The sequence below is a fragment of the Tenrec ecaudatus genome, chromosome X, assembly GCF_050624435.1.
Source record: "Tenrec ecaudatus isolate mTenEca1 chromosome X, mTenEca1.hap1, whole genome shotgun sequence".
NCBI classification, from domain to species: Eukaryota; Metazoa; Chordata; class Mammalia; order Afrosoricida; family Tenrecidae; genus Tenrec; species Tenrec ecaudatus.
The window spans coordinates 57,723,306-57,735,525 of NC_134548.1; the positions used below are offsets into that span (position 1 = coordinate 57,723,306).

At 47.8% G+C, this 12,220-nt stretch overlaps 1 protein-coding gene across 4 annotated transcripts in view; it reads right to left on the reverse strand.

Annotated features, from left to right (window-relative positions):
* IQSEC2 (IQ motif and Sec7 domain ArfGEF 2) overlaps positions 1-12,220 on the reverse strand; it is a 105,002-nt gene that overhangs the window by 12,578 nt on the left and 80,204 nt on the right. For all 4 annotated transcript variants that reach the window (XM_075538570.1, XM_075538569.1, XM_075538571.1 and 1 more), the window contains 5 exons: positions 6,761-7,022; positions 5,567-5,968; positions 2,451-3,346; positions 937-1,098; positions 356-478 (listed from right to left, as the gene is read on the reverse strand). In XM_075538570.1, coding sequence (XP_075394685.1) covers positions 356-478; positions 937-1,098; positions 2,451-3,346; positions 5,567-5,968; positions 6,761-7,022 — 1,845 coding nt within the window. The remainder of the gene's footprint in view (positions 1-355; positions 479-936; positions 1,099-2,450; positions 3,347-5,566; positions 5,969-6,760; positions 7,023-12,220) is intronic.

The following is a 12,220-nucleotide window of genomic DNA, read 5'->3' on the forward strand; positions in this document are numbered from 1 at the left end:
TGGTTCCACCACTTACTCACCGAACGGCTCCGGGCAAGTTATTGAACCTTTCTAAACTTCAGATTCCGCATCCGCAAACTAGAGATGATAGAAGCATCTAACTCATAGCATTGCTGTGAGTATTCAGTGAAACAATCATGTTAAATGCCCAGTTCAACACCTGATACACAGCAAGTGCTCAGTGCATGCTAGCTGTTGTTGTCAGCTATCGAATGCCCATGTTCCAGACACTAAGCTTCACAACTTCCTTGCAAGGTAGGATTTATAACTTCTGTTTTATGGAGAGGAAACGGTGAGGTAACCTCGTAAATGTATGCTACACTGCCTTCCCTCTGCAGTCGGGGAGTAGGCACACCTGAAGGCTTCAATGAGGCGCTCCACTTTCTGGGCTTCACCCTGAACTCGAATGTGGGATTGGAACTTCCGGAGTGCGTCATCCAGATCCATCGAGGAGAAGTCCATCTCATCCACCACACAGCTGAGGAGTAAAGAAGGGAGTGTGTCACTTTCAATTCCTCTGCAGAAAAATCTTTGACCCACCCTGGTTTGCTTGAATGGACAGACACCACCACTGATCGACTTCTAAAATATAGACTCATGGCCCAAACAAATGTATAATGAAGAGGGAATGTTTGAAACGGAATCCATTTCAGAAACCCCAAGAAGGACATAGGATTATAAAAGGTCCTTCCCAGAAGCCCACCCAAGGCAGAGATGGGAAAATTGAGGCCCAAAGCAGGCCACAGTACACATATGCTTTGCTCAATGCCATAAAGAAGACTTTATGGCCAAGAGAGATTAGAGCTAATCCTTCGAGAGCAGGAAAGTCTCTTCATCCTGTTTTCAAAGTTTATCTGAGCAAAATGGACAGGCTGCCCGCTCCCTCCCTCCTGCTCTCCTTTTCCAAGAATCCCGGGCCCATCCTAAGGTCCTCACTCTAACACGTCTCTGTTGAACTGCTTCTGCCGGTTTCCTAGGAATTCCCCTATCATCTGCCGGCTCAGGCCTTTCCGTTCCAGGATGAAGTGAGCCACGCCCACTGGTGTGTCTGACAGGAAGCCTCGCTCAATCAGATACTGGATACCCTTTTCGGGCTTCCTGCAGAAAGAATGGAGGTAGATAAGACAACTGTCGTCCTGGCGATGTGCCCGCTGTCTCATTTATTGAACTTCATTTGGGTCTAAGCATTGCCTCAGAGAAATCCCTCATGTTACAAACAAGAAAACGGGACCATGGAGATAAGCCACTTGCTCATTTCATGGAGCTTCAAAATGTCAAGGTATTTTCAACCCAACTCCCTCCTCCACCGTAACTATAACACAATTAAAAGAAAACTAATATTTAATGAGAACCTGCTCTATGCCAAGAGCTTGAATGTGGCCTTCTCTCCAAGTCACAGAACCTCAGGAGTAGGGAAGAAATGAAGAAGCTACCTTTAGTCATATCCCATGTCCCACCTTGGCAGGTATCACCCAGCCCGTCAATATTTACATAGACAAGAGGTTCCCCACTTAGCAGAAATCTGGGTCTCTCAGGTACTAGTTCTCATTTTTAGAGTCATAGAACCTTAAAACTCAACAAAAGATAGGATTTGGACGAGATTTTGGTGCTACAGGCATCGCAGATCTATTACCAACTGTATGATTGTACTTCTTCAAGCCTCGTTTTCCTTATCTATAAAACATTACTATCTACCTTGTCAAATAATTATGAGAATTAAATATGGTGATAGTATTTAGTAGGCTCTCAGAATGTAAGGCACCGTTTTCTAATTATTTCCCAATCAAGTATCATACTTCTGTCCCATTTTCTCAGTACCCGGCACCTAGAAAGACCTTAGTCACAGTAGTCCATCACTCCACCCCACCTCGAACACCTCAAATATGTGAGAGGGTTTCAAAAAGTTCCTAAAAAGTGCAATGAAAAGAGAATGAACCTTTTCCTTGAACTCTTTGAAGCCCTATGGGACATACTCTGTTATTTGGCAGGTAGAAAAACTGAAGCCCAGAGAAGGAACACACCTTGTCCAGGGTTGCACAGTGAGTCTGACCAAAATCAGGTAAGAGATTCAGGTTCTGTTTCCCAGACTATGGCTCTTTCTACCCCATCCTGCCTCCCTACTAATAAGAGGAGGTGGGCAGATGAAGTTTAAAATCTATCTTCAGGAGAAGGAATAAGTATGTGAACATCCTGCTCAAGAAGATCACATAGCCGGTCAGTGGCAGTAGCAAGACTAGAACTTAGGTGGTCTGAGATGGGAAAGGGAGTAGGGATTCTACTCTGTCACACTGCTGCCCAGCCTCTGCTCTAAACAGCTGGGAAGAAATGTCATATTCTATGAAGAGAGACAATGGCAAAACCAGGACCACTCCTTGGAGTTCAGTCTCAGGGGCCAAGGTGCCTGCGACAGGGTAGGAAAGAGTTAGGAGGCTAGAATGGAGACCACATACTTATTGAAAAGGTTGAGGCCAATTCTGTAGTGCCGTCTCTGTACCACGTCGTTGTTGAAGGCTGGTGAGTCCCAGCTGTGTCTCGTCTCCCGCTGGTAAGTCTGCTTGCAGAGGCCAGTGGCTGGCGGCTCCCGAAGGCTGTCCCGAGAAGAGGAGCCAGAGCTACAGTTGATGGTCTCGTTGGAATTGCTGGAGCTCTCAAGGCTCTCGTTATCTCCACCATCAGAGTTCTCGCCTGCTGCCTCACATTTCCCCAACCTCCGACCCCCAGGCACACCACTAGGCCCAGTGCCACTGTTGGGGGCTGGTGGCAGGGGCCCTGGAGGGGCTGGGGCTGGACCCTCAGGGGCTGGGTAGTGTCGGTGTGGGATTGGGGCCCTGCCTGGTGGCCCCTTGTGCTTCAGGGTCCCATGGGGGCTGCAGCCATCAGCCTCATACACTAGCTGGCGATGGACAGAGCCGCGATCTGAGCGGTCACTCAGGTCCACGGAGCTGTCGCTAGGAGGCTCAATGGTAAGCAGGGGAAGGTGGGCAGCCCGAAGTCGGAAATCCCGGCACTCCAAGCACCCAGGACCCCTGCGAGTGCCTTCCTCACGGCCACCATCTTCCCGGGTCCCTGGTGGCACTGGCGGAGGAACTGGAGGGAGAGGGGCTGGTGCCCAGAACTCAGGCCGGCCCTGGGTTGGGGGCTCTGTACTAGGAAGTCGCTCAGGGGATGGTGGGGGAACAGGGTCATCCAAATAGAGAGGAAGATCACTGAAAGACGTGGCTGAGCTGTCTTCCTGCTGTTCCTTTGATTCCCGCTTTTCCAGTTGTGCTGACCCTGGTTCTTCAGACATGGACCCTGACGGATGGCAGTTCAAGGCTTCATCAATGGATTCGGCCAGAGATTTTACCTGTGGAAAAGGAGGGAGAGAAAGTAAGGACAGACAAAGGGAAGTACGGTAGCACAGTGGACGTGGGTAATGAAGGAGGGAGGGAAGGAAGAAGGGAAGATTTTCTTGGTGGATTGGTCACGAAGAGGTGCTCCCCTTCCCCCACCAAACAGGTTCCCTGATGTCTGTAGCTGTAGCATAACTTCCAGAGAGCCATTGTGAGCTCACATGAGCTGGGACTAATGCCCACAAGTTACCTACCTTCTCAGATACACCAATTTTCCTTCGTGTCCATGTAGACCCAAGTCAAAGGCTACCTCCTTTCTAATTCAATCCACATTGCTACCTCTGTCATGCTTCAGGGTAAACCAAAATCTCAACTTCCTCTGGGTACCCAGAATTCTCTGTCTGGTTCTCTTTCAGGAAATCTAGACTATTTAGCCTTAAGAAAATGGACCATGTCTGGTAACTGCCTCCCTATGATATCCAGCCTCTATAATGGACCTCAAAGACCTCCGCCTCCTGGTTTTCTCATCCTTGTGTGCTCCGTTTTACTAGCATTGATCTGTGTGGCCTATAACACTTCAGATGTTAGGCTGTAAAAGACTTCAGCTTCTGTCTTGTGGTTCCCCCACTTACTTGTGCTCTCTCTCTGACCACTTGCTGAGGATGGAGGTGAGGGTGTGGAGGTGGGGAAACCATATTGTGCGTGGTTCTGTGGAGAGGTGAAGAACTGATGCTTCTCAGCCAAGTGACTGAACTTGAAGATAACAACACTTGTTTAAGCTCAGTCTTAAATTAGTTACTTCTAAAGTCATTTGTTATGCATCACTAGATAACGGACACATTCCCCCACCAGACTTGGATAGCATGGAGAGATGGGAACAGATTTGTCCCTCTGTCCCCCACCAGGCTGGGCTTGCCTCCATCTTCCTCCATGAGGGCTGGGTCCCAGACCTGTGTTCTCTCTTTTTTCAGCACAGCTCAACACATTGCTTGATATCGCAGGTGTTCAATTCAATGACTATTTTATGAAAGAAAGGATGAATTATATAAATCTGCTCTGCAATACTTCTGTCCTTCCTTCCACCGTCATTGCCTTCACTTATTTCAGTGAAGTATGCCCAGGCTGATGGCTGGGCCAGATCACAGAAGTCAGAACACAGTGATTGTTTTCCTCATAAAGCGTCATTCAGCAACTTCTACCAAATACCTCCTTGGTTTTAAAAAGGAAACTAACTTGAACTTAGTAGCTGCCATGTTACAGGTCCTTTCATTTGTATTACCGAGTCTTGAACTGAGTCTTCAAAAACAGTTCTACTAAGAAGGTTCGATGTCAGTTTATGGACTATGTTTCAGTGAGGTTAACCAGTTTGCTCACAGCCACACAGCTGGGAAATGGCAAAAGTGGGATTAAAACCTGGGCAGGTATGCCTGAAACTCCAACTCTAGAATGACCTCCCACCACCATCTCTGCCTGTTCCCATGCTTCCATGCTTTTGTCCATGTAGTGCCTATGTGAGTAATGTCCTCTCAACTACCACAAACGTGCTAAATCTTATGTACCTGGTAAGATCCAGCTCCAATGCTGTATTTTGCACCCAAAGGCTCCTTGGATCACCCCCAGAAGAAAATTTCCTCTCCCTTCTCTGGGTTCCAACTGTACTGTTTATGATCCTGTCCTGGGGCTCTGAACACATACTGATTCGGGGACAGTAATATGTACACTTCCTACTATATTGAGAGATTCCTGAGAACAGGGGCCATGGCCAGCTCATCTGTCCCCCTCACAGTGCCTAGCACAGAGCCCAGAGCTATGATATCAGCTAAAACGATCCAGTTTAGAAAACCAATTTAACTTTTCAGAGCCTCGGATCGCCAGTCTCTTCCTCGATAAGCGAGGGGCAATCATTTTGTCTTGCAGATTTGTTATGAGGCAGACCCAGCGCCCAGCACCCCGCACGCATGAGGAGCGCATTGCCATTAGTTGAGCCTCAATTTGAAGTGGATCAAGTTCCAAACAGTGAGAGCTTTTATTTTCTTATTTGTTCTGCACACCTAGGTTTTTAATTAGACTCTTTCAGCCACATTTTTGTCTTGCCATTTCTTCTCACGATGTTCACAGTCCCCACTCAAATTGTAGCTCTTTATTTGTTTTTATTGAACGCTTGTCATGCAATTTCTTTCAGCTTGAGATATGCGTTAAAAAGGGGAAGAACGGCCCATTTCAGGGATCCTGACCTGTTTGGAGAAGGAGTCTTCCAGTTCTGTGATGTCATTCGAAAACTCTCCAGATGTAGTGACAGAGCTTCCACCGCCATCAATGCCCCCACCGCAGGACCCTCCATATGAGAGGCCTCGCTCAAGCCGGTGGCTCCGGGCACCAGCCATGGCACCCTCGTCCAGCGAGGCAGGCTTGCCCTCAAAGTACGCAGGGTTCTGTGCTTTCTCATATTCCTCAAAAGAGAATTGCATACGCATGTTAGAAAGGATGATGCGGCGGGACATGCGGCTCTCAGACGCTGAGCTGCGTAATCGCTCAAAATTCTTATTCATGCGGTACTGGCGGAAGGCTGTCTGGATGGTGCGGGCAGCTCTGCGACTCAGGAAGGAGCCCCCATACTTCCTCTCCAGCATTTCCACCTGTCAGGGAAGGGTCAAGGGAACAAGGTCAGAACTGCACTCTAGCCTCATCTCCCAGCACGGTCCCACAAGTTACTGCTAACAGCGCCTGAATGTGCCTGGCTTGTGCTCTCACAATGCTGTGTTCTACCTTTAATCAGAGATAGCACTTGTCACTGTTGCCTTTTTTTTAACTGCAACATGTACATGATTTTAAAAGACATAGAAAAAAACCTCAGAGAAACCAAAAAGGAAGAAATAAATTGAGAGCAAGAAGGATAAAGGGAAGGCAAAAGATGGAGAAGGGAGGGAGGGTGAGAGGAAAGAAAGAAAAGGAAGGAAGGAAGGAAGGAAGAAGTAAACAAAAGAAGGGAGGGAGAAAAGATGGACCCCTTTAAAGTCCCACTACGTAGGCATGAGCACAATTAACATTTTGGTATATGTCCTTCAGTTTGGGTCTCTTTTCTCTCTACACATAGTATTGTATCCCTTTAAAAAACTCAATATATTGTATCACAATGTTCTGCATTTGTCAGCTTGATGTCTGTGACTCTTCCATTAGACTGGGTCTAGGACAGGGTCCAGGTCTCATTTTTATATCTCCAGTGCTGGCAATAAATACTTGCTGAGTGAACACAAGACTCCATGAATGTGTGGTGAATAAGTTACTGAGCCATCAAATGATGTCTTCTCCAATTCCAGTCTCATTATCCCACCCTGATACCATCTTTAATCACCCCATCCCAATTTTCCCCTTGGCTCTTTATTGCATCCCCACCCCCACCCCCAGCCAGAGAGCTATCTATTCAGCACCTTCTTGTCCTGCAGGTCTGTGGAGAGTTCATAGCTGTCCGATAGGGCCTTGGAGCGCTTTATTTCCTCCTCTTCTTGCTTCCTCAGGGCAACGCTGGCTGGCTGGAGGCGTGCCCGCTGAGCCCAGGGAAGGCCCACTCCAACAGGGGGCCCACCCATGTGGCTGCTGGTGGGGGGCAGTTGGCTCAGTCGGTAAGGGGGATGACTCCCAGGACTATCAACCGCTGTGCTCAGGTCACTGCCTGGGGTATCACCCTCCACACTGTGGGGATGAGATAAGATGAGCCAGGATACGGGAATAGCAGAGGGGCCTGCTGGGCCAGACTAACAGTGAGTGAGCAACGCCTCACTCCTCAGTCTCATCCACCCAGACGTCCTCATGATATATGGGAACCCCAACACTTAAAGGCTAGAGAAGAGTTGGATCCCTCCAATTATCTCTTCACTACCCTCACAGTTGCCTTCCCAGCCCAATTTTCAGTCTTGTCCCGTCAAAGCTCCATTCTCAAACCCTTCTTCCCATCTCACAGGCTGCTTCCCTTATAATGCTGTCCTCTTAAATTGGACTCTTCCCTCCTCACTGTCCTGTCCCCAGTCCAACTTACCTCTCACGGCCATTTTCCCTCATAGCCTTATCCCCAGTCCAGTTTCCTCTTCGTCCCTCAAGCTCCTTTTTCTAATAATTTTGTCTCCTAATAGCTCTAGCCTCAATCCCTCCTTCTTCTGACATATCAGTTCCCTTGTGGCTCCACCCCAGACCTCCTCTCCTCACAATTCCATCCTTTCACTGTCCTGGGAAACAGTGTGCTGTGGTTCCCCTCCCAACACTATCCCCAAGTGCCAGTGAGCCATTCTCACACCCTGCTCATCAGCGAGCCATTCTTACACCCTGCTCAGCCAGGCTCTCCCACCCTCCCCCACCCAGCCCCGCCCCGCCCTACCCCACTGCAGCTCCACCCCTGACCTCAACTCCCTGGACTCCTGGTCTGGCTAGTTCCCAGAATTCCCTGACTGTGGGGGCGTTGGCTCTGTGACAGTAGAAGGCGCCTCCCCATCCAGCGTTCTCACAGGTAAAGAGCTGCCCTGCGGGGCAGCTTCCTTTTTCTCCTCATGGCTTCCTCTGTTCAGCTGAGGAAGTGAGGCAGGGACCTCGATGCTCAGGAGTAGCAGGAACTGGGCACCAGGTCTTGCCCGTCAACTCAGAGCTGTTGTTCCTCCCGGAACCTGTTCCCATGGTGCCATGGCAACCAGGCTGCCAAGGAACCCAGGTGGCGACAGAGCCACGGCGCCCAGAGCTGAGCCAGGCAAGGTGAGAAAACAGGGAGGGGTCAGGAAGGGAGGAATACGCAGGTGAGGGGATTTTTTTGGAGGGTGGGGGGAGATAGGTGTGGCTAGGTTCCAGAGAGTGACTGATTTTGTAGGCACAGCTTTGTAGGGGCTCTTGGATGGTGAGAGGGTTAAGGGGCCACCCCCAGCCCTACTTCGCAGAGGTCAGTGTGTAGAGTAGAGGCAAGCTGGCGTAGGTGTGGGGGGTAGTTCCCTGCCAATGTAGGAGTTTGAGCTGCAGCAGGCTGCCAGCCTTGCAGATGAGCACTGCAGGAACAACCTGATGGCTGTGAGGTGGGTGGCTGGGGTTGGTGGGGAGACTGCACTCACAGGATGGTTGGGCCCACTCTGGTGGCAACTCCCATCACTGCTTACTCTTCATTCTGCCAAGTGCTAGTTTGTGGCACTGCCAAAGAGCAGTGCAGAAATAGATTGAGGGACTGCCCTCCAGCTCACATACTCTCCTCTCCTGAGCCTCAGGGAGCCTGACGTCACCCTCCAGGGGACAGAGGCAGCCCAGCCTACCCCAGGCATCAAGAATGCACCTCTCCTTCCTTTGAGGACTGCAGGGTCCCACCCCCCAACCTCCCAAACACAACTCTTAGAGATAGCCCAAGTTCCTTATCCTGGCATTTGAATTTTCTCAAAACTACAATAGTTCATACTTAATATTGTTCAGGCACCGTTTTTATCACTTCACATTTAATAACTAGTTTACTCTTCCACCAGTTCCACCAGTTCTATGGGACGGGTGCTCTTAATTTTTCTTCATTTGACACACAAAGAAACCGAACCTCAGAGAGGTAAACTACCATCTATCTATGATCACACAGCTATTAGTGATGAAGTCCGAGTCAAGTCCAGGAAGTCTCATTCCAGAATCCACGTTCTTAAACAACCCATACTGCACGGAGGGCTGCCAGTCTGGCTCAGCTCTTGCTTCTCTGAAATATTCTCTGCCGTCCACCTCCAAAACTTTGCTCAAACCTTCCACTTGAAATGTAATGTCTGTCATATCTACCATCTGCAATCTGAGACATCCCCCATGTCCTGGTTCTAAGATCTTGGCCATATGCTAGCACTAAGAAGCCCTCCTGAATCTTGCCTCCAGCCAGAAAGTACTGCTGATCCTGTTCGGAGCTTCTACACAACACACAGCACATGTTTATCCTTTCCATGGTGCAGGTTAGCGTTGGCAATGCATGACAGCTATTTGTATTTGTGACTTCCGGAAGAGAATTTGATATCTCTTCCATAGTACAGAGCACATGGCCCGGCATGGATCAGGTGCTCAATAAAGGCTTCTGCAGTGAGGTAAAGGATGAATGAGCTCTGGAAGCTGCTCGAATACTACGCTCACTTGAATATTTACCATAGCCTCCAAGCTTCTCGTCCAATCTATTTTCTATACTATAGCAAGAGAGAACTTCCAAAAGTACAAATCTGATTATTTCACTTAAAACTTTTCCATGGTTCCCCATTATTCATTTGACAAAGAATTGAATATGTGTTATGTGCCAGGCACAGTGTTGCTGTTGTTATTAACTGTTGCTAAGTACCCCCCAACCCCTGCAGTAGTGAAGTGAACAATGGAATTGGACCATTGTGATCTCATTGGCTGATTTTTGGAAATACATAGCCAGGCATTTCATCCTAGTCTATCTTTGTCTGAAAGCTCTATTAAAACCTGTTTGGTCTCAGAGAAACATAGAAGCCTCCACTGACAAGACAAGTAGTGACTGGCATGAAGCGCATTGACTGGGAATTGAACCTAGGTCCTCTAGGACTAGCTACCACTGAATTTCCACTGCCTTCTGGCATAGTGTGGATGCTGAAAATATAACAGCGAACAGGATACACAAGATTTGCTCCCTCACAAAAGTGACATTCTAGTAGGGAAAGCATACTATAACAAACAAATGAAGATATAATATAGGTAAGGATCCCTAGTTGCACAATGGGTTAAGTATTGGGCTGCTAAATGAAAGGCTGGCAGGTTGAACCCAGTAGTAACTCTAGTAGAAAGATGAGACAGTCTGTGTCCATAAAGATTTACAGCCTCAGAAACCATATGAAGTTCTACTTTGTCTTACAGGGTCTTTATAAGTTAGAATTGATCCAATGGCAGTGAGTTTGTTTGTTTATGTATTTTGTAGGCTAGGTGGTAGAAAGGAAAATAAAGCAGATTTATAGAAAGTCTTATTTTAGATTACAGGAAGGTCTTTCTGAAAAAATGCACAGAAGCAGAGCCCTCATGGAAGTGAGTGAGTGAGCTGTGGGGCTGAGGCAAGAGCAATCCCAACAAAGGATGGAATGCTACCTAGCACGTGTGAGGTCAGTGTAGCAGGAGAAGAAGCATGACACTGAGGACCAAATCATGGAGGACACGGAGCCCACAATAAAGACTTTGCCTTTTACTCTTACTTAGAGAAGTAGAGGAGGCACATGATCTCATTTAGGTTTGATAGGAATCACCATCCATTGATTAACCCACAACTTCTTCACCATGGCCTGATCCTAACCTTATATATGAAGAGGCTTCAAAAAGTTGACTAAATTGAATTTTTAAGAAATGACATTTTTTTTCCACCAACTTTTTTCAAGCCCCCTTCATACCCTCTGCCCTATTATCCAATAGCATCAGTTTGTTGATCAACATTCATCTCAGGTGTGATCGTCTATGCCCACCTGCCCACCTCCACACAGACTGACTTACAGGCCATCTCCATCTGTAAAACTAAAAACGTAAGACAAACCTAGTGCTATTCAGTTGATTCCATCTCATAGCATCTCTAAAGGACAGAGTAGAACTGCTGCATAAGGTTTCTGAAGCTGTAAATCTTTATGGAACCAGACTGCCTCTACTTTCTCCCACAGAGTGCTTGGTAGGTTTGAGCTGCTGACCTTTTGGTTTGCAGCCCGAAGGTTAACCCACTGTGCCACAAAGGCTCCTCATTCCCTAGGGCAGGCATATTTATTAGCTCTTTGAATCCACACAATTTACCGAGGCAGGACCATTTACCCCATTTTATAGATGAGGACACTGAGGCTCTGAGAAGTGATGGCCATTTGCTTAAGGTTACATAGCGAGTAAGTGAGAAAAGCGGGATGCGAACATCTAGACTCTTCCCACCATTGGCTCTGTGCTGCCCCCAGGTAGCCACTCTTTGGAAACTCCCCTCCTTGAAAGCTCTCTTGCTTTTTTTTTTTTGGTTGCAAAGGAAACCTAGGCTGTCAACACAACCTTCCAGTATGGGCCCTGACAAAAAGGAGAGAGTGCTTGAGGGGGTTGCTCCCGACACCAGTCACACTACTCAAGAAACAGGACCTGAGGTAGGGAATTCCCCCAAGGAATTCCACTTGAGGCCATGGAAGTCATTTGGAAAATCTCTTTCCCTCTCTTTGTCTTTCTTTTGCACATACACACACAGAGAACACATGATAGAGTAAAAAGCTGGGCAGGGCTACAGTCAGGTCCTGAGTGCTATTTACCTGAATGGTTCTAGGCATGTAACTTCACCTTTCTGCCCCTTAGTTTCTCATCTGTGCAGGGCTTAAGCAAGTACAATCCCCTTTTGGATTCCTAAGCTTCATAAAGGCAATGGGAGAGCCCTCCCCTCTCTGGGCTCCTCCAAGCCAGGAACAAAGCACATACACACGGGTACAAAAAGACAGACACATCTAAAGTCCAGCAAACATAGAAGCAAACACATGAAAACAGATATGAATCTATGCAGATATGTACACATACACGCGTGTACCCACACACATACAGACACATGCACACTCACAGAGATTCCTTGAAAACCAACATGCACAGCCTTGCACCCACAGCTGCTATCGGTTGGGCTCTTCTGTGAGGGAACTTGGAGCGCATCCTCTGCAGAGAGGAAATAAGCCATATTATACAAACAGCCACAGTATAGAGCCGAGGGACAGAAGAAGTGCTGGGGATGCTCAGCAGAAAGATCCCTCTTGCTTGGGAGTGACTGAGCAGAATAAAATGTCAACTCACACTTACTGCACACCTTCTCTGTGGCAGACATTTTCACCAATTTATGAGTAATCTATGTGATAAATGTGGGGGAAGAATTATGATTTTTTATTTTGCATATGAAGAAAGAAAGTCTCAGA